This window comes from Salvelinus fontinalis, chromosome 40, assembly GCF_029448725.1.
Source record: "Salvelinus fontinalis isolate EN_2023a chromosome 40, ASM2944872v1, whole genome shotgun sequence".
NCBI lineage: Eukaryota > Metazoa > Chordata > Actinopteri > Salmoniformes > Salmonidae > Salvelinus > Salvelinus fontinalis.
The window spans coordinates 4,881,265-4,902,211 of NC_074704.1; the positions used below are offsets into that span (position 1 = coordinate 4,881,265).

The following is a 20,947-nucleotide window of genomic DNA, read 5'->3' on the forward strand; positions in this document are numbered from 1 at the left end:
TTGAAAACTGAAACAAACAAATGGATCAAACAGATCAATCCCACTTTTCCAGCCTGCTGAAGGTGTGGTGGAGTGGTAAACACCACCCCCGGCTCTACCAGGGGCTTGAGGTGGTCTCCCACAGCTCTGCTGGTGGAGTGGTAAACACCACCCCCGGCTCTACCAGGGGGCTTGAGGTGGTCTCCCACAGCTCTGCTGGTGGAGTGGTAAACACCACCCCCGGCTCTACCAGGGGCTCTAGGTGGTCTCCCACAGCTCTGCTGGTGGAGTGGTAAACACCACCCCCGGCTCTACCGGGGGCTTGAGGTGGTCTCCCACAGCTCTGCTGGTGGAGTGGTAAACACCACCCCCGGCTCTACCGGGGGCTCGAGGTGGTCTCCCACAGTTCTGCTGGTGGAGTGGTAAACACCACCCCCGGCTCTACCGGGGGCTTGAGGTGGTCTCCCACAGTTCTGCTTATGTCATGTTCTGTGGCCTTGCTGTTCTATTTCTTGACTGCCCCTGAAACACAGAAAGAAACACATTTAGTCATATTATACTGAACAAAATATAAAAGACCCAGAAATGTTCCATATGTAGAAAAAAGCTTATTTCTCTAAAATGTTGGGCTCAAATTTGTTTACATCCCTGTTTGTGAGCATTTCTCATTTGCAATGGTAATCAAATCCACCTAACAGTTGTGGTATATCAAGAATCTGATTAAACAGCATTATCATTACACAGGTGTACCTTGTGCTGGGGACAATATAAGGCCACTCTGAAATGTGCAGTTTTGCCACACAACACAATGCCATAGATGTCTCATATTTTGAGGGAGTGTGCAATTGGCATGGGATATCCACCAGAGCTGTTGTCAGAGAATTGAATGTTAATTTCTCTACCATAAGCCGCCTCCAACGTAGTTTTAGAGAATTTGGCAGTACGTCCAATGGTGTCGTTTGGGGTTATGGTATGGGCAGGCATAAGCTACGAAGACAATTGCATTTTATTGATGGCAATTTGAACACCGTGACGAGAACCTGAGTTCTATTGTTGTGACATACATCCTATTGTTGTGACATACGTCCTATTGTTGTGACATACGTCCTATTGTTGTGACATACATCCTATTGTTGTGACATAGATCCTATTGTTGTGACATAGATCCTATTGTTGTGACATACGTCCGCCTCTATCACCTCATGTTTCAGCATGATATCGCACAGCCCCATGTCGCAAGGATCTGTACACAATTCCTGGAAGCTGAACATGTCCCGGTTTTTCCATGGCCTGCAGACTCACCAGACATGTCACCCATTGAGCATGTTTGGGATGTTCTGGATCGACATGTACGACAGCGTGTTCCAGTTCCCGCCAATATCCATCAACTTCGCACAGCCATTGAAAAGCAGTGGGACAATATTCCACAGGCCACAATCAACAGCCTGATCCTTTCACAGCATTTTAAGGCTGCACTGAGACAAGGACTTATCAATGACCCAAGCCCAGTTCTGTTCATCTCTACCATTGTGTAGAGATAATGCTGTGTTGTATTTCCAAGTATCCAAGTATTTAAATCCCTATTACAGTCTAATAATTTATCTGTGGAGCTAAAATCCTCTGGTGACACAGAAATGTAAAGTTGTGTATCGTCTGTGCGTAGCAGTGAAAATCTATGCTGTGCAATCTGATAATGCTACCAATGAGTAACGTACATATATACCTGTCAAAAGAATACCTACTCATTCAAGGGTTTTTATTTATTTACTATTTTCTATATTGTAGAATAACAGTGAGGAAATCAAAGGGCCCCAGGATCAATGGAAGCAAAATAGCCCCCTAACATCAAATATCCAGCATCAATTTACAGCAGGTACGGACGGGGTTCTTTTGTGCTCATGCATTCTCATTTACACTCTAAACCCACCAAGGAGCTCTATGTTAATCTATCACTTAGCAACAGATGTAAAGTTTGTTTTGAATTATCACTCTTTAAAAATCTGAACTAATCAATCAACAAATGCTTTTATTTGTAAAAGTGTTGTTAATATATATCTATAATTTTACTTAATAGACAAAAATTAAACATTCCCCCAACTTCGTTTACTCCCTCCAGTCAGCAGATGGCGATATGTGTCTTTCGGGCGATGTTTCTAGTGTGACGTATAATCTAGTGGACGGAACGCTTCTTCAACAACTGCAGCCACCTCGGTAGCTCGCTAGCCAACAAAGTCGGAACATTCAAGTTCTTTAGACAATTTCCTGGTTTATTTGCCACTATGATTTAAACATACTTATGTGGAAACAACTAGCTACCCCATTTAATTTCATATTGACGTTGTTGTCAGTCAGCTGGCTAGTTTAGCTAACATCCCCGACCATGAGTTTACTAAGCTACTCTCTTCCTGCTAAAGAAGACGTTTGGTGGACGGAGAAAGGACCTCCCGTGAAAGATGAGAAGGAAGAGGAGGCTGTTACCGTTAAAAAAGAAGTTAAGGGCAAGGCTGTTACGGTGAAAGATGAGGAAGACGCGTTCAAATTGAAAGAGGAGGCTGTTTCAGTGAAAGAAAGGGAAGACACGTTCAGAGTGAAATATGTGGCTGTTACAGTGAAAGAAGAAGAATCTTTCAGAGTGAAAGAGGAGGCAGACACGTTCAGAGTGAAAGAGGAGGCTGTTAGAGTGAAAGAAGAGGAGAAAGAGGACGAGGTTACTGTCACAGTGAAAGAAGAGGAAGACGTTTTTGGCGTGAAGGGGATAACTGTCACATTGGAGGAGGATGAAGGAGAACACAAGACTGGAGATCTGAATAACACCAGTAAATACAGTGAGTACTATCTTATAATTATTTACAGGGGCACAAACTCTGCTGATGTTGAACTAATGTGTGATTTTTAAAAGGGCATTCTACACTTGGATATGTTTTTCTGTACTGTAGGAATTGATAAAGACGTCCTCTTATTCCTCTGGGAAGATATGTCATCAGCTAGCTCTCGAGAACTCTAGGCAGCATTCTGCATTCTCCCTACAGATTTCAGCCATTAGTTTGCATGTACTATGTTACGTCTAGTCTATGAGATCAGGCTGTGGTCAATCATTGTCAATCATTGCTGGCGATACGGCTTTTGAAGCAGCGTGAAAGAATCCTTCAAATTAAAAAGATACACTTACTGTAGCAGTTACAGATCCATACAGCTATGGAGCCTCCATCCTACTAAACTGTAGCAGTTACAGATCCATACAGCTATGGAGCCTCCATCCTACTAAACTACACTGTAGCAGTTACAGATCCATACAGCTATGGAGCCTCCATCCTACTACACTGTAGCAGTTACAGATCCATACAGCTATGGAGCCTCCATCCTACTAAACTACACTGTAGCAGTTACAGATCCATACAGCTATGGAGCCTCCATCCTACTAAACTACACTGTAGCAGTTACAGATCCATACAGCTATGGAGCCTCCATCCTACTAAACTACACTGTAGCAGTTACAGATCCATACAGATATAGAGCCTCCATCCTACTAAACTACACTGTAGCAGTTACAGATCCATACAGATATAGAGCCTCCATCCTACTAAACTACACTGTAGCAGTTACAGATCCATACAGCTATAGGAGCCTCCATCCTACTAAACTACACTGTAGCAGTAACAGATCCATACAGCTATGGAGCCTCCATCCTACTAAACTACACTGTAGCAGTTACAGATCCATACAGCTATGGAGCCTCCATCCTACTAAACTACACTGTAGCAGATCCATACAGCTATGGAGCCTCCATCCTACTAAACTACACTGTAGCAGTTACAGATCCATACAGCTATGGAGCCTCCATCCTACTAAACTACACTGTAGCAGTTACAGATCCATACAGATATAGAGCCTCCATCCTACTAAACTACACTGTAGCAGTTACAGATCCATACAGCTATGGAGCCTCCATCCTACTACACTGTAGCAGTTACAGATCCATACAGCTATGGAGCCTCCATCCTACTAAACTACACTGTAGCAGTTACAGATCCATACAGCTATGGAGCCTCCATCCTACTACACTGTAGCAGTTACAGATCCATACAGCTATGGAGCCTCCATCCTACTAAACTACACTGTAGCAGTTACAGATCCATACAGCTATGGAGCCTCCATCCTACTAAACTACACTGTAGCAGTTACAGATCCATACAGCCTCCATCCTACTAAACTACACTGTAGCAGTTACAGATCCATTCAGCCTCCATCCTACTAAACTACACTGTAGCAGTTACAGATCCATACAGCTATGGAGCCTCCATCCTACTAAACTACACTGTAGCAGTTACAGATCCATACAGCTTTGGATCCTCCATCCTACTAAACTAGTCTTCGCTACACCTCCTGAGTTAGACTTAGGCAGGTGGTCGCCTCTTGTCTTCCATTGGGGTTCTGTAAACACTGTAACATGGCCCTGTGGGAACACTAACCCTATAAAGGTGGTATCTTTTTAACATAAAAAAAAAGATACATTTTTCTTGCTGATATGAAAGATAAGGTCCTGATGCTTCCAGAACTCCCAGGGGGGTTTTCCTTGGCTCATCGCGTTCCAGCAACTCCTTGTGGCGGTCCGCCTGCAAGCTGACTTCGGTCATCACGTTGGTGCTTCCAGGTTGATAAGAGAACAGTGTGTTCAGAAGCAGAAGTTTCGGAGAATACTTGTCTAGACCTTCACCTCTCTCAAGCCCGTTGGGGAGTTGCAGCGATGAGACGATTGTAACTACCAATTGGATATCACACTAAAAAAAATCAAGAAATAAAATAACCCCCCCCCCCCCCCCCACAGACTCAATGAGCCGTCCATCCACACGGAGAGCCGTCCATCCACACGGAGAGCCGTCCATCCACACGGAGAGCCGTCCATCCACACGGAGAGCCGTCCATCCACACGGAGAGCCGTCCATCCACACGGAGAGCCGTCCATCCATCCACACGGAGAGCCGTCCATCCACACGGAGAGCCGTCCATCCACACGGAGAGCCGTCCATCCATCCACACGGAGAGCCGTCCATCCACACGGAGAGCCGTCCATCCACACGGAGAGCCGTCCATCCACACGGAGAGCCGTCCATCCACACGGAGAGCCGTCCATCCACACGGAGAGCCGTCCATCCACACGGAGAGCCGTCCATCCACACGGAGAGCCGTCCGTCCACACGGAGAGCCGTCCATCCACACGGAGAGCCGTCCATCCACACGGAGAGCCGTCCATCCATCCACACGGAGAGCCGTCCATCCATCCACACGGAGAGCCGTCCATCCATCCACACGGAGAGCCGTCCATCCACACGGAGAGCCGTCCATCCACACGGAGAGCCGTCCATCCACACGGAGAGCCGTCCATCCATCCACACGGAGAGCCGTCCATCCACACGGAGAGCCGTCCATCCACACGGAGAGCCGTCCATCCACACGGAGAGCCGTCCATCCACACGGAGAGCCGTCCATCCTCACGGAGAGCCGTCCATCCACACAGAGCGCCCGTGCAGACAGCCCGTGGCTCCCAAAACTTAACTTATGTGGAAAAGCTCCAGAAAAAAAACTTCCCCATTGAGAAAAAACAATCCACAATCTAAAGAGAACTTGGCTCAATAAAACAAAATGTTTTCTGAACACTTCTCATTGAATCCTCATAATGCCATAATTTACAGTCTTCTTCTACAAAACATGTACAGTCTTCTCCCATGTCATTGGTAATGGTAACCCAATGGAGACTATATTAGCATGTGTTGTTGTAGCTTCTGGAAGCTTCTCACTAATCATTATTCATCATTCATTCAGGAAGGAGACGCATTCTGTCTCCTAGAGACAATACTTATTTTCCACCATAATTTGCAACTAAATTCATAACAAATCCTACAATGTGATTTTCTGGATTTTTTTTTCTCATTTTGTCTGTCATAGTTGAAGTGGACCTATGATAAAAATTACAGGCCTCTCTCATCTTTTAAAGTGGGAGAACTTGCACAATTGGTGGCTGACTAAATACTTTTTTGCCCCACTGTATTTGGCTAAGGTGTATATGTAAACTTCCGACTTCAACTGTAGATGAATCTGATCACATTTTTAGGTCAAATTCATGCAGAAATACAGAAAACTCTAAAGCAGGTGTCTCCAACCCTGTTTTCCTGGAGCGCTAACCAACTGTAGGGTTTTTCCGCTCCGACCCCCATTTTGAACTAACCTGGTTGATCTTATCAACCAGCTGATTATTAGAATCAGGTGTTCTAGATTAGAGGACGAACACGTTTTACTGCCCTATACCAATCAGGTGTTCTAGATTAGAGGACGAAACTAAGGTAAATAAAAGCCATTTTTCTCAGTTCCACGCTATGAGCAGTTAGTGCCTTTTTGCTTGGTAGGGCAGAATAGGACAGTAGCTCTCCAGGATCAGGTAGTTACTACCTTTTTGCTTGGTAGGGCAGAATAGGACAGTAGCTCTCCAGGAACAGGTAGTTACTACCTTTTTGCTTGGTAGGGCAGTATAGCACAGTAGCTCTCCAGGAACAGGTAGTTACTACCTTTTTGCTTGGTAGGGCAGTATAGGACAGTAGCTCTCCAGGAACAGGTAGTTAGTACCTTTTTGCTTGGTAGGGCAGAATAGGACAGTAGCTCTCCAGGAACAGGTAGTTACTACCTTTTTGCTTGGTAGGGCAGTATAGGACAGTAGCTCTCCAGGAACAGGTAGTTACTACCTTTTTGCTTGGTAGGGCAGAATAGGACAGTAGCTCTCCAGGAATAGGGTTCACTAACTTTCTCTCAGCACTGTAGAAGGTTCTACAGAAAGTCAACACCCTATGTACATTGTATTCGGAAAGTATTCAGACTTCTGGAAGGTTCTCCCATCTCCACAGAGGAACTCTGGAGCTCTGTCAGAGTGACCATCGGGTTCTTGGTCACTTCCCTGACCAATGCCCTTCTCCCCCCGATTGCTCAGTTTGGCCGGGCGACCAGCTCTAGGAAAAGTCTTGGTGGTTCCAAACTTCTTCCATTTAAGAATGATGGATGCCACTGTGTTCTTGGGGAGCTTCAATGCTGCAGACATTTTTTGTACCTTTCCCAGGATCACAATCCTTTGACCTCATGGCTTGGTTTTTGCTCTGACATGCACTGTCAACTGTGGGACCTTATATAGACAGGTGTGTGCCTTTCCAAATCATGTCCAATCAATTGAATTGACCACAGGTGGACTCCAATCAAGTTGTAGAAACATCTCAATGATGATCAATGGAAACATGATGCACCTGAGCTCAATTTCGAGTCTCATGTCAAAGGGTCTGAATACTTATGTAAATAATATCTTTTTAATTTTTATAAATTTGCAGAAAAATGTCTAAAAACCTGTTTTCACTTTGTCATTATGGGGTATTGTGTGCTGATGAGAGGAAAAAAATAATTGAATCAATTTTAGAATAATGTAACGTAACAAAATGTGGGGAAAGGGAAGGGGGTCTGAATACTTTCGAAATGCACTGTGTAAAGAACAGTAAAACTATCTTCCAATAGACTCCTATCACCTGTTCTAATCGCTATCTCTCATTCAGGTCTCTCTGTTTAACTAAATACTACGTTTGTCTTTGGCAGGAGAGAGACCAGACTCTCACTCTGACAGACGGAAGAAGAGTCCTTCAGGGGAATCAGACCCAGAGACGCCCAAACCAGCGAGACAACACCACTGCTCCCAGTGTAATACGAGTTTTAAATGGTTATGGAAGCTTAAAGAGCATGAGAGAACACACACAGGAGAAAAGCCCTTCCAATGCTCCCAGTGTGGGAAAAGTTATACCCAGTTAGTGAGCCTGAAAAGGCATAAAGGAATACACTCAGGAGAGAAGCCTTACCACTGCTCTCAGTGTGGAAAGAGTTTTACCCAGTTAGGGAACCTGAACAAACATAAGAGAATACACTCTGGAGAGAAGCCTTACCCATGTTCCCATTGTGGAAAGAACATTAGGTTGTCAGATAATCGGAAGGAGCATGAGAGGACACACACAGGAGAGATACCTTACCATTGCTCCATCTGTAGAAAGGGTTTTACCAAGTTAAGGAACCTAAAGGAGCATGAGAGGAAACACACAGGAGAAAAGCCTTACCAATGCTCCCAGTGTGGAAAGAGTTTTTCGAATTTAGGGAACCTGAACAAACATAAGAGAATACACTCTGGAGAGAAGCCTTACCACTGTTCCCAGTGTGGAAAGAGTTTTACCCAGTTAGGGAGCCTGAAAAGGCATGAGAAAACACACAGGGGAAGATAAGATAAGCTCACAGTTTGGAAAGAGATTTAGTTAGGGAACCTAATTGTGGAAAGACATTTTCTCAGACAGAGGACCTGAATTCACATGACAGAATAGACAGGCTGTGTTCTCAAATCAAATCAAATGTTATTTGTCACATACACATGGTTAGCAGATGTTAATGCGAGTGTAGCAAAATGCTTGTGCTTCTAGTTCTGACAATGCAGTAATAACCAACGAGTAATCTAACCTAACAATTCTACAACTACTACCTTATACACACAAGTGTAAAGGGATAAAGAATATGTACATAAAGATATATGAATAAGTGGTGGTACAGAACGGCATAGGCAAGATGCAGTAGATGGTATCGAGACTGCATTCTGACTGATGTGTGATTGTTGTTTTATGCTACATTAAATCATGTTGTTTATATGAGATCTTACTGAAAAATAGGCCCATTTGTATTTATTTTTTCTCTTGAGACATGAACATGTCTAAAAATCGGATTACATTTAAAACATTTCTCTTTTTTTTTTAAATTTTATTATGGATTTGGACTGATTGAATTCATCTATAAACCCTTAGATGTTCATTATATGATTTAGATATTTTACAATATAAATTATTAAATGGATGAATAATGGGTCCCTAAGCAACCATTTTAAATGTAAACAGGTTCTCCAGCACAAAATGGGTATCAGCCAATTAAAATAGTTGATTTACTTGCAGTTGACAGAACACTAAATTGTACATGTTGTAACAACCTCATATTTTTTTCCCCCCTCGAAGCACATGGATGTGTGTCAACCAGAAACAACAACATAGGATTTAGTCATACTGTATATACGTGACAATGTTGTCTAATGTTAGTAGTAGCTAGTAGTCTAGTCAAGGAAGCATAAATGCAATATTGGTACACAACATTTTGGTACGGACCAATGAATTTGTAGGTTTAAAATATCCCTCTAGTAGCCAAAGTTGACCTATTTTAAGAAATGCCATTGGTTGGTGGACGTAAAGTCCAAAGTCTTTGATAGGCTGATGAAGAATTCGTTCTGGTGAGCATAGGATTATCGTGCGCCATGTTATCCAATGGTACCAGCTACAATTTAGCGTTCTGTCAACTGCAAGTAAATAAACTAAAATAAATTGTGCCAGCGAACCTGTTTTAAATTTAAACGGTTGTTTATGTTCGCAACTATGGACTCAGTGTATTTCTGGACTCTAACCTCATGAATTTATAGTCTTTTGGTTTCATTTAATTAATTTGTGTACTAAGACTCTAGTCAGTCTGTATAGCTGAAGCATTATAGATCCCGCTATAGAAATGTAAAGGTCATTTTGGATTGAGCCGACATAAACAGGGTTTACCTTGATTGCGGTCTCCACGAAAGCGGTAACATTGCCTTTAAATTTCATTAACGCTGTAAAGCTGAACTTCCGCGATGCGGATTCTAATAGAACCCTTTGTCTTCAAGCTGAAGGTTAATGTGATGATGTTGTTCTGATAACGTTGATACGTTGTTGAAATGAACAACATTCACTACCTGATGAATGTTCCCATCAGTATTATTCCCCGTATCACAGAACAACATTCACTACCTGATGAATGTTCCCATCAGTATTATTCCCCGTATCACAGAACAACATTCACTACCTGATGAATGTTCCCATCAGTATTATTCCCCGTATCACAGAACAACATTCACTATCTGATGAATGTTCCCATCAGTATTATTCCCCGTATCACAGAACAACATTCACTACCTGATGAATGTTCCCATCAGTATTATTCCCCGTATCACAGAACAACATTCACTACCTGATGAATGTTCCCATCAGTATTATTCCCTCAGAGTGAAAGAGGAGGACGAGGTTACTGTCACAGTGAAAGAAGAGGAAGACGTTTTTGCTGTCAATATACAGGGGATATAGTGGCAGTGTCTGGCCATCCAGAATCACAGCAGCACTGACTTCTGCCCCGTGGATGTTCAATATACAGGGGATATAGTGGTAGTGTCTGGCCTCAGAATCACAACAGGGGATATAGTGGTAGTGTCTGGCCTCAGAATCACAACAGGGGATATAGTGGTAGTGTCTGGCCTCAGAATCACAACAGGGGATATAGTGGTAGTGTCTGGCCATCCAGAATCACAACAGGGGATATAGTGGTAGTGTCTGGCCTTCCAGAATCACAACAGGGGATATAGTGGTAGTGTCTGGCCTCAGAATCACAACAGGGGATATAGTGGTAGTGTCTGGCCTTCCAGAATCACAACAGGGGATATAGTGGTAGTGCCTGGCCTTCCAGAATCACAACAGGGGATATAGTGGTAGTGTCTGGCCTCAGAATCACAACAGGGGATATAGTGGTAGTGTCTGGCCTTCCAGAATCACAACAGGGGATATAGTGGTAGTGTCTGAACTTCCAGAATCACAACAGGGGATATAGTGGTAGTGTCTGAACTTCCAGAATCAAAACAGGGGATATAGTGGTAGTGTCTGGCCTTCCAGAATCACAACAGGGGATATAGTGGTAGCGTCTGGCCATCCAGAATCGCAACAGGGGATATAGTGGTAGTGTCTAGCCTCAGAATCACATTAGGGGATATAGTGGTGGTGTCTGGCCTTCCAGAATCACAACAGGGGATATAGTGGTAGTGTCTGGCCATCCAGAATCACAGCAGGGGATATAGTGGTAGTGTCTGGCCATCCAGAATCACAACAGGGGATATAGTGGTAGTGTCTGGCCTTCCAGAATCACAACAGGGGATATAGTGGTAGTGTCTGGCCATCCAGAATCACAGCAGGGGATATAGTGGTAGTGTCTGGCCATCCAGAATCACAACAGGGGATATAGTGGTAGTGTCTGGCCTTCCAGAATCACAACAGGGGATATAGTGGTAGTGTCTGGCCATCCAGAATCACAGCAGGGGATATAGTGGTAGTGTCTGGCCATCCAGAATCACAACAGGGGATATAGTGGTAGTGTCTGGCCTTCCAGAATCACAACAGGGGATATAGTGGTAGTGTCTGGCCTTCCAGAATCACAACAGGGGATATAGTGGTAGTGTCTGGCCATCCAGAATCATAACAGCACACTGACTTCTGCTCCGTGGACGCACATCGTTTTCCTCATGTCAGTTAACCTGTCTATGTCTAACTAACCTTAAATTAAGACCAAGAAGCGCAAAATTAATTTTTTTTAAAGAAGAAGCGTCTCGTCCAGTAGATTATGTCACGCTAGAAGCATCACCTGAAAGACGCACATCGCCATCTGCTGACTGGAGTGGGTACAGGAATTGTTTAATTTATTTTTCATTTCTTTCAAATGTGTAATATTATATTGAGACATAGAAAGATATGATTTTGTTGATCGATTAGTGAGAATTTAAAATAAACTTCACATCTACTACACAACTGTATTCAATGCAAATTCTGATTCATTCAGTCAACAGATAATATCAAAATAAACAACTAGCTCTATACTGCTTCTACATAGTGGAATAACATTGATGGGAACACTCATGTTTTTCATGTCAACCACTTTATTATAAAAACACCATCACATTTTCATAGTCCTTTATCTGGACGACTAATACACAAATTAACTCAATGAAACAAAACAACTAAATTCAAGAGGTTTCAAAGTTCAAAAATCAAGAAATGCACATTCTATTAATCCATTTAATAATTTACATGGTGCAATATCTAAATCATGTATTCAAATTAATTTAGTGAAAAGTCAGATCAAATCAAATTCAAGAGGATAAACGTTAAAATCAAGAAATCCAAAACTCCATTAATCTATATAATAATATCCCCAAAATGTAATGAACAACAGATGGTTTATAGTTGTATCCATTACAGTTCATAATCAAATCAGAATACAAATTGTATTTAATCTGATTTTAGACATGATCAGGTCTACAGATGAAAACTAAAACAAAGGTCTATTTTGTTAATGATTTTATATAAACAATAGGATTTCATTTGGCATGAACAAAAACCTAAATTCTCAGGTCAAAAACATAAGTCAGAACACAGCCTCTCTATTCTCTCATGTGATTTCAGGTCGTCTGACTGGGAAAATGTCTTTCCACACTGAGAGCAGTGGTATGTCTTCTCCTCCTGTGTATGTATTATTGCATGCTTATTCAGATGTCTTAAATTGATAAAACTCTTTCCACACAGGGAGCATTGGTAGGGCTTTTCTTGTGTGTGTGTTGTCTCATGCTCTTTTAGGCTCCCTAACTGGGTAAACCACTTTCCACACAGATAACATTGGAAAGGCTTTTCCCCTGTGTGTATCCTCTCATGCTCCTTCAGGCTCCTTAAGCGTGTAAGACGCTTTCCACACTGGGAACATTGGAAAGGCTTTTCCCCTGTGTGTATCCTCTCATGCTCCTTCAGGCTCCTTAAGCGTGTAAGACACTTTCCACACTGAGAACATTGGAAAGGCTTTTCCCCTGTGTGTATCGTCTCATGCTGCTTTAGGCTCCTTAACCTGGCGAAACTCATCCCACACTGGGAACAGTTGTACGGTTTCTCTCCAGAGTGTATTCTCTTATGCTCCCTCAGGTTTCCTAACAAAGTAAAACTCTTTCTACACTGGGAACATTGGAAAGGCCTTTCTCCTGTGTGTGTCCTCTCATGCCGTTTTAGGTCCCATGATAGGGAAAATCTCTTTTCACATTGGGAGCAGTGGTGTTGTCTCACTGGTTTGGGTGTCACTGGTTCTGGTCCCCCTGAAGGACTCTTTCCGCTGTCAGAATGAGAGTCTGGTCTCTCTCCTGCCAAAGACAAACAGATTATTTAGTTAAATACTTAATAGAGAACTGAATCAACGTCTACATGATAAAACTGGCTCCATGTTAGAGGAGGAGCCTGGTGAAGAGCTCCGGTCTGAGTAACTGACTGACGCTGCTCCCTCTGTGACATCGCCGCTCCCTCTGTGACATCGCCGCTCCCTCTGTGACATCGCCGCTCCCTCCGTGACATCGCCGCTCCCTCCTTTTAAACTACTGCCCAGCCTTTCTGAACTGCCTGGCTGAAACAACACCTTATCATCTGAAGCTGTGGAATACCATCACCTAGACCTGCCAGATCTCTACATGTGTTTTGTTAGTTTTTACAGTCTGAGATTGTCTTTGTGATGAAAAGTGTTGTATAAAATACATCATTATTATTATTACTACTATTGTTATACTATCAGGTTTAGTCCCCCAGTCACATCATGAATTTAAAATATTACTCTGCCATTTTGTTTATTCATGCCCCCCTTCAGTCCTTGATTTTCCCTCAATAAGTCTAAATAATGATATATATACAGTGGGGAGAACAAGTATCATGGACTGTCATTGTTACAATCTTAATTTCACCTACAGGACTGACGTTGCCTACTTTTAGCATGTCATTTTATTGAATGGTTTACCCCCCTTGCCGTCTCCCAACAATAGGGCCTGCTCCGCTACTTCTCCTGACAGGTTAAAACTTCTTAGGGATAGGGGGCAGTACGTATTTATCTGGACAGGGAAGATAACAGTTTATTGTGGCTCTGTACTCCAGCATTTTAGATTTGAGATCAAATGTTTCATATGAGACAAAGGAACAGAAGGTCACCTTTTATTTGAGGGTATTTTCAGGGTATCTGTTCTACCATTTAGAAATAAAATCACTTCATGTATCTAGTCCCCCCATTTGAATGGAGGATTTGGACAAATTCACTTATATGTGTATTAAAGTATTTGGTCCCATATTCCAAGAACGTAATAACTACATCAAGCTTGTGACTCTACAAACGTGTTGGATACATTTTCAGTTTGTTTTGGTTGTGTTTCAGATGATGTTGAACCCAACAGAAATGAACGGTGTTGGGTTCTGAGAATATGAAATATACTTATTCATGAACATGAGGGAGAGAGGGTAATGTATGACGTTTACATTATATCAGGGATCCTATTGAAAGAGATCACATGTGGCAGGTATTGATAAGGGGAGAGAGCCATGGATTAGTGATGAAGGGGGGTCGAGGTCAGGCATTGATAAGGGGAGAGAGACATGGATTAGTGATGAAGGGGGGTCGAGGTCAGGGCAGGCATTGATAAGAGGAGAGAGCCATGGATTAGTGATGAAGGGGGGTTGAGGTCAGGCATTGATAAGGGGAGAGAGCCATGGATTAGTGATGAAGGGGGGTCGAGGTCAGGCATTGATAAGGGGAGAGAGCCATGGATTAGTGATGAAGGGGGGTTGAGGTCAGGGCAGTCATTGATAAGGGGAGAGAGCCATGGATTAGTGATGAAGGGGGGTCGAGGTCAGGCATTGATAAGGGGAGAGAGCCATGGATTAGTGATGAAGGGGGGTTGAGGTCAGGCATTGATAAGGGGAGAGAGCCATGGATTAGTGATGAAGGGGGGTCGAGGTCAGGTCAGGCATTGATAAGGGGAGAGAGCCATGGATTAGTGATGAAGGGGGGTCGAGGTCAGGCATTGATAAGGGGAGAGAGCCATGGATTAGTGATGAAGGGGGGTCGAGGTCAGGGCAGGCATTGATAAGGGGAGAGAGCCATGGATTAGTGATGAAGGGGGGCTGAGGTCAGGGCAGGCATTGATAAGGGGAGAGAGCCATGGATTAGTGATGAAGAGGGGGTCGAGGTCAGGTCAGGCATTGATAAGGGGAGAGAGCCATGGATTAGTGATGAAGGGGGGTCGAGGTCAGGCATTGATAAGGGGAGAGAGCCATGGATTAGTGATGAAGGGGGGTCGAGGTCAGGCATTGATAAGGGGAGAGAGCCATGGATTAGTGATGAAGGGGGGTCGAGGTCAGGGCAGTCATTGATAAGGGGAGAGAGCCATGGATTAGTGTTGAAGGGGGGTTGAGGTCAGGCATTGATAAGAGGAGAGAGCCATGGATTAGTGATGAAGGGGGGTTGAGGTCAGGGCAGGCATTCATAAGGGGAGAGAGCCATGGATTAGTGATGAAGGGGGGTCGAGGTCAGGCATTGATAAGGGGAGAGAGCCATGGATTAGTGATGAAGGGGGGTCGAGGTCAGGGCAGGCATTGATAAGGGGAGAGAGCCACGGATTAGTGATGAAGGGGGGTCGAGGTCAGGCATTGATAAGGGGAGAGAGCCATGGATTAGTGATGAAGGGGGGTTGAGGGCAGGCATTGATAAGGGGAGAGAGCCATGGATTAGTGATGAAGGGGGGTCGAGGTCAGGGCAGGCATTGATAAGAGGAGAGAGCCATGGATTAGTGATGAAGGGGGGTCGAGGTCAGGGCAGGCATTGATAAGGGGAGAGAGCCATGGATTAGTGATGAAGGGGGGTCGAGGTCAGGCATTGATAAGGGGAGAGAGCCATGGATTAGTGATGAAGGGGGGTCGAGGTCAGGGCAGGCATTGATAAGGGGAGAGAGCCATGGATTAGTGATGAAGGGGGGTCGAGGTCACGTCACGTTAAGGGAGGAAGAAAAGTGTATGGCCCGTATTATTTAGTGTCCAGTAAAGTGCAGTAAAGTTTTTGTCTAATGCAGCTGGATTGACCCTCTGGGAAGAATAAACTGGTTCAGCTTTTGTCCGTTGGGTTTTAACTCTGAGAATTAGAACCTAACAACGGTAAATAATGTATTGTGTCATACGAGTCACACAAGAATAGAATATGTTTCTGAACACTTTGTGGATGCTAACATCATGGGTTCGGTAGGTAGCCTAGTGGTTAGAGCTTTGGGCCAGTAACCGAAATGTTGCTGGGTCGAATCCCCGAGCTGACAATTTAAAAATCTGTCGTTCTGCCCTGTTCACCGGTAGGCCGCCATTGTAAATAAGAATCAGTTCTTAACTGACTTGCCTGGTTAAATAAAATAGTTTTGGGGGATAATCATGAATGGATCATGAATAACAATGAGTGAGAAAGGTAGAGCCATAAATATCATACCCCTTATTTGTACTTAAACGTTGTTTATCTCCACTGTCCTAATAAACAGATAGGGGAGAGTAGCTGAGGGTTTGAAGGAATGGAACAACTCTAATTCAGTCTCCACTGTCCTAATGAACAGATAGGGGAGAGTAGCGGAGGGCTTGAAGGAATGGAACAACTCTAATTCATAGACAGAGCTGTGGATGCAAGGATCCACCATGAGATCAAAATGATCGTTTTAACCACGTTTTGAGTCAAATACAGTGTTTGTTTACATTTGCATTGTTTACACACAACGGAGGTTTACAACTTATATTTGGGGTTCTGGTGAGGAGCACATTTCAGTGCAATGCCCCTTTGGCTTTAAAACTACACATTAGTTCAACAACTGCAGAGTTTCTGGCTGTGTTATTAAGACAGTACTCACTGGTGTTAATCAGATCTTCAGTCTCCTCTTCCTCTCCTTCATCTCTCAAAACATCCTCCTCTTCTTCTATCAATGTTACAGCCTCCTCTTCCTCCTTTTTCATTCTGAAAGCTTCTACCTCCTCTTCTTCCACTGTGACAGCCTCTATCCCCTCTTCCTCTTTCACTCTAAAATGTTCCTTCTCTTCTTCTTTCAATGTTATGGCCTCCTCTTCCTCCTTTTTCATTCTGAAAACTTCTTCCTCTCCTTTTACTGTAATATCCCCCTCCTCTTCTTTCATGACAATGTTCAGCCCCAGAGCTTCTTCCTCCGTCCAGCAGACCACGTCTTCTTTAGAAGGAGGAGAGTAGCTTAGTGACCTCATGGTCGGGCTAGCTAGCATTAGCGATAAGCTTAGTGCTAGACTCAGTATAATCAACACATTTGTACATTTAACAAGCAAATTACTTGAAGTTAAATAGTAAATACGTAAGATTGTGTTAAAAACACCGAGATCAATATACACAAAAATGGTCCAAAGAGCTTGTTTTCGGTTGTATGTTGGCTACCAGGCTACGGAGGTGGTTGAATGAATCAGTATCCGTGTTGTTGAAACAGCTTCCGGTGTCGTGTGGTCCACTAGATATGACGTCACCAGCTGAAGACGCATATCGCAGTCAGCTGACTGGAATGGGTAACGCAGTTTAGAAAAATATTCACTACATTGTTTATTAATTTAAAGATGAGCAAATATGTTTTGTCTGACTTCTTACAGCCAATACTTTCGTCTATGCAGACCTGTAGCTACATGTGAATATGTACATTATGAATATATAATGGTAGAATAGTTCCGTGTAGCTCAGTAGGTAAAGCATTGTGCTTGCAACGCCAGGGTTGTTGGTTTGATACCCGCGGGGGACTAGTACGAAAATGTATGCAAACACTAATGTAAGTAGATCTGCGTCTGCTTTAATGAATAACATGTTAAACAAAATTAAGACCTAGTTAAGGATTAACTCCAATCTTGACAATATAATGTCAGTTGTAAGCTACCGAGGAGGTGGCTGACTGACTGCTGCTGTTGTTGAAGAAGCGTCCTGTCCTCTAGATTACACGTCACGCTGGTAGCGTCGCCTCAAAGAGGCACATCGTCATCTGCCGACTGGTGTCATACGTTTATTTTATTTTCAGAACTTCAGAACTAAAATACTAATTTTATATTGACATGTATAAAGAGAAGCAAGCAGGTGTTGATTGATTAGACGTCATGACAATTTAAAACATACTATCCTACTATTTTGTCATTCAGTGAAACGAACAGATAATTGTTTATTCGTTTATTAAGTAAAACTGCGAAATGGAGAGTTGAAAATAAAGAGAAGGGAGGGTCACAAAAGGGAAGTTTGGGAATGATTTGCTGAAAGAGCAAGATGATAACTATGTCATGTGTGATGAATGTGAGGCCCGATACAACTTTGCTCCCATTGGAAACAACGCCAATGATACATCTGGGGTTAGTTATCGGTACGCTGCATTCATAACCAAGTGGGAATTTACCACATACGACTGGGAAAACTCCACATGATCGGCCAATCCAACTGGTATTTTACGACTTTACAACTGGAAAATCCCGACCTCCCACTTGGTTACGAACACAGCATTATTGGTTGCCACACCTCAGGTAACCTCATTCACCTGAAAGGGGTGGGGCTATCTCTTTAAATGCCCCCACCTGCAGTCTTTGGCTGTGTTCCTCTGCTCAGACGTTGCTGACACCTGACAGAGCTTACAATGCCTGGACAGGTATTTGCACATGTTATAGCAATGGGCTTGTACAAGTGGATCACTGTTGTCAAGTCACCGCCTTTCAAAGTGTGATGCATTTTGGGGATAAAAAGTGTCCTACATGTCGACTACATAAACTTTACAACAACCATTTGATCAAAGATCATAAAGTCGACTCGACTCCTAACCAGCTGTAACTTACAGCCGTTGGCTGCATTGGGGAGGCTATATTGTCAACCAATCATCAGGGTGTTTCTGTTTTGACCCACACAAACAGGACCAATCATTTCAACATTTTGTTACTTTACAGCCTTATTCCAAAATATATTCAATTAAATTGTTCCTCATCTATCTTCACACAATACCCCATAATGACAAAATAAAGCTTTTTAGAAATGTTTGCAAATGGGTCAAAAATAAAATAAAATAAAAACACCTTATTTACGTAAGTATACAAACCCTTTGTTATGAGAATCGAAATTAAGCTCAGGTACTTTGTTTTTACACGGCCGCTACTCGCTGTTAATTATCTATGCATAGTCACTTTACCCCTACCTATATGCACAAATTACCTGGACTAACCTGTACCCCTACCTACATGCACAAATTACCTGGACTAACCTGTACCCCTACCTACATGCACAAATTACCTGGACTAACCTGTACCCCTACCTACATGCACAAATTACCTGGACTAACCTGTACCCCTGCACGTTGACTCTGTACCGGTACCCCCTGTATATAGCCTCCTCACATTGACTCTGTACTTGTACCCCCTGTATATAGCCTCCTCACATTGACTCTGTACCAGTACCCCCTGTATATAGCCTCCTCACATTGACACTGAACCGGTACCCCCTGTATATAGCCTCCTCACATTGACACTGAACCGGTACCCCCTGTATATAGCCTACTCACATTGACTCTGTACTTGTACCCCCTGTATATAGCCTCCTCACATTGACTCTGTACCGGTACCCCCTGTATATAGCCTCCTCACATTGACTCTGTACTTGTACCCCCTGTATATAGCCTCCTCACATTGACACTGAACCGGTACCCCCTGTATATAGCCTCCTCACATTGACACTGAACCGGTACCCCCTGTATATAGCCTCCTCACATTGACTCTGTACTTGTACCCCCTGTATATAGCCTCCTCACATTGACTCTGTACCGGTACCCCCTGTATATAGCCTCCTCACATTGCCTCTGTACCAGTACCCCCTGTATATAGCCTCCTCACATTGCCTCTGTACTTGTACCCCCTGTATATAGCCTCCTCACATTGACTCTGTACCAGTACCCCCTGTATATAGCCTACTCACATTGACTCTGTACTTGTACCCCCTGTATATAGCCTCCTCACATTGACTCTGTACCGGTACCCCCTGTATATAGCCTCCTCACATTGACTCTGTACTTGTACCCCCTGTATATAGCCTCCTCACATTGACACTGAACCGGTACCCCCTGTATATAGCCTCCTCACATTGACACTGAACCGGTACCCCCTGTATATAGCCTCCTCACATTGACTCTGTACTTGTACCCCCTGTATATAGCCTCCTCACATTGACTCTGTACCGGTACCCCCTGTATATAGCCTCCTCACATTGCCTCTGTACCAGTACCCCCTGTATATAGCCTCCTCACATTGACACTGAACCGGTACCCCCTGTATATAGCCTCCTCACATTGACACTGAACCGGTACCCCCTGTATATAGCCTCCTCACATTGACTCTGTACTTGTACCCCCTGTATATAGCCTCCTCACATTGACTCTGTACCGGTACCCCCTGTATATAGCCTCCTCACATTGCCTCTGTACCAGTACCCCCTGTATATAGCCTCCTCACATTGACTCTGTACTTGTACCCCCTGTATATAGCCTCCTCACATTGACTCTGTACCAGTACCTCCTGTATATAGCCTCCTCACATTGACTAGGTACCAGTACCCCCTGTATATAGCCTCCTCACATTGACTCTGTACCAGTACCCCCTGTATATAGCCTCCTCACATTGACTCTGTACTTGTACCCCCTGTATATAGCCTCCTCACATTGACTCTGTACTTGTACTCCCTGTACAATATCATATTACACAAGGACCTTAAGGTATAGAAACACAGTTATCGTTCAAACAGGCAGAGTATTTAATTGTCTTAAAATACACTTCAATTTCTTTTTGCAAGGTAATAAAATGTGGTGTTTTGTTTGTAAATTTACATTTGTGAATATGAAATTTGGTCAAAAGAATAATGAAATGAATTACATTAAATTGTTTCAACTTATTTCTATCGTAGGTAAAGAATCCAAGCAATACATCTCTCCATAATAGTGTAACATCTTCATAAATGTGTTCAATTATAAATCTACTGATGTCTTTCCACAGATTCCTGACATGAATACAAGGCAAAAGAAGATGCAACACTGTTTCTGGCTGGTCATTACAAAAGGTACAATTTCAATGTATGTTTTTTAAAACTTCATGTAGTGGTTGACAGGATAATATTTATGAATAATTTAAAAGAAACTTCCTGAATTTTGTTAATAAGTAGGTATGTGTGTGGCAACATCCAC

General features: G+C 43.3%; 2 protein-coding genes across 2 annotated transcripts; one reads left to right on the forward strand and one right to left on the reverse strand.

The window, feature by feature from the left end:
* The first annotated feature begins 2,148 nt into the window (after positions 1 to 2,148).
* On the forward strand, positions 2,149 to 11,780 carry LOC129839923 (zinc finger protein 239-like). The gene is made up of 2 exons (XM_055907647.1): positions 2,149 to 2,804; positions 7,603 to 11,780. Exons 1-2 carry the CDS (start codon positions 2,360 to 2,362, stop codon positions 8,271 to 8,273), a joined length of 1,116 nt encoding a protein of 371 aa, XP_055763622.1. The 5' UTR covers positions 2,149 to 2,359; the 3' UTR covers positions 8,274 to 11,780.
* A 5-nt stretch (positions 11,781 to 11,785) lies between these two features.
* LOC129839919 (zinc finger protein 501-like) lies at positions 11,786 to 17,645 on the reverse strand. Its single transcript, XM_055907643.1, has 2 exons — positions 16,598 to 17,645; positions 11,786 to 13,048 (listed from the first exon to the last, which is right to left on the reverse strand). The coding sequence occupies exons 1-2, from the start codon at positions 16,977 to 16,979 to the stop codon at positions 12,279 to 12,281; spliced, it is 1,152 nt and encodes a 383-aa protein (XP_055763618.1). The 5' UTR covers positions 16,980 to 17,645; the 3' UTR covers positions 11,786 to 12,278.
* Between the last annotated feature and the right edge of the window lie 3,302 nt (positions 17,646 to 20,947).

Coding starts and splice junctions, on each gene's coding strand:
- LOC129839919 (XM_055907643.1), bottom strand. CDS start 16,979: ATGCTAGCTAGCCCGACCATGAGGTCACTAAGCTACTCTCCTCCTTCT. Junction 13,049..16,597: donor TGAAGATCTGATTAACACCA/GTGAGTACTGTC, acceptor TGTCTTTGGCAG/GAGAGAGACCAGACTCTCAT.
- LOC129839923 (XM_055907647.1), top strand. CDS start 2,360: ATGAGTTTACTAAGCTACTCTCTTCCTGCTAAAGAAGACGTTTGGTGG. Junction 2,805..7,602: donor GAATAACACCAGTAAATACA/GTGAGTACTATC, acceptor TGTCTTTGGCAG/GAGAGAGACCAGACTCTCAC.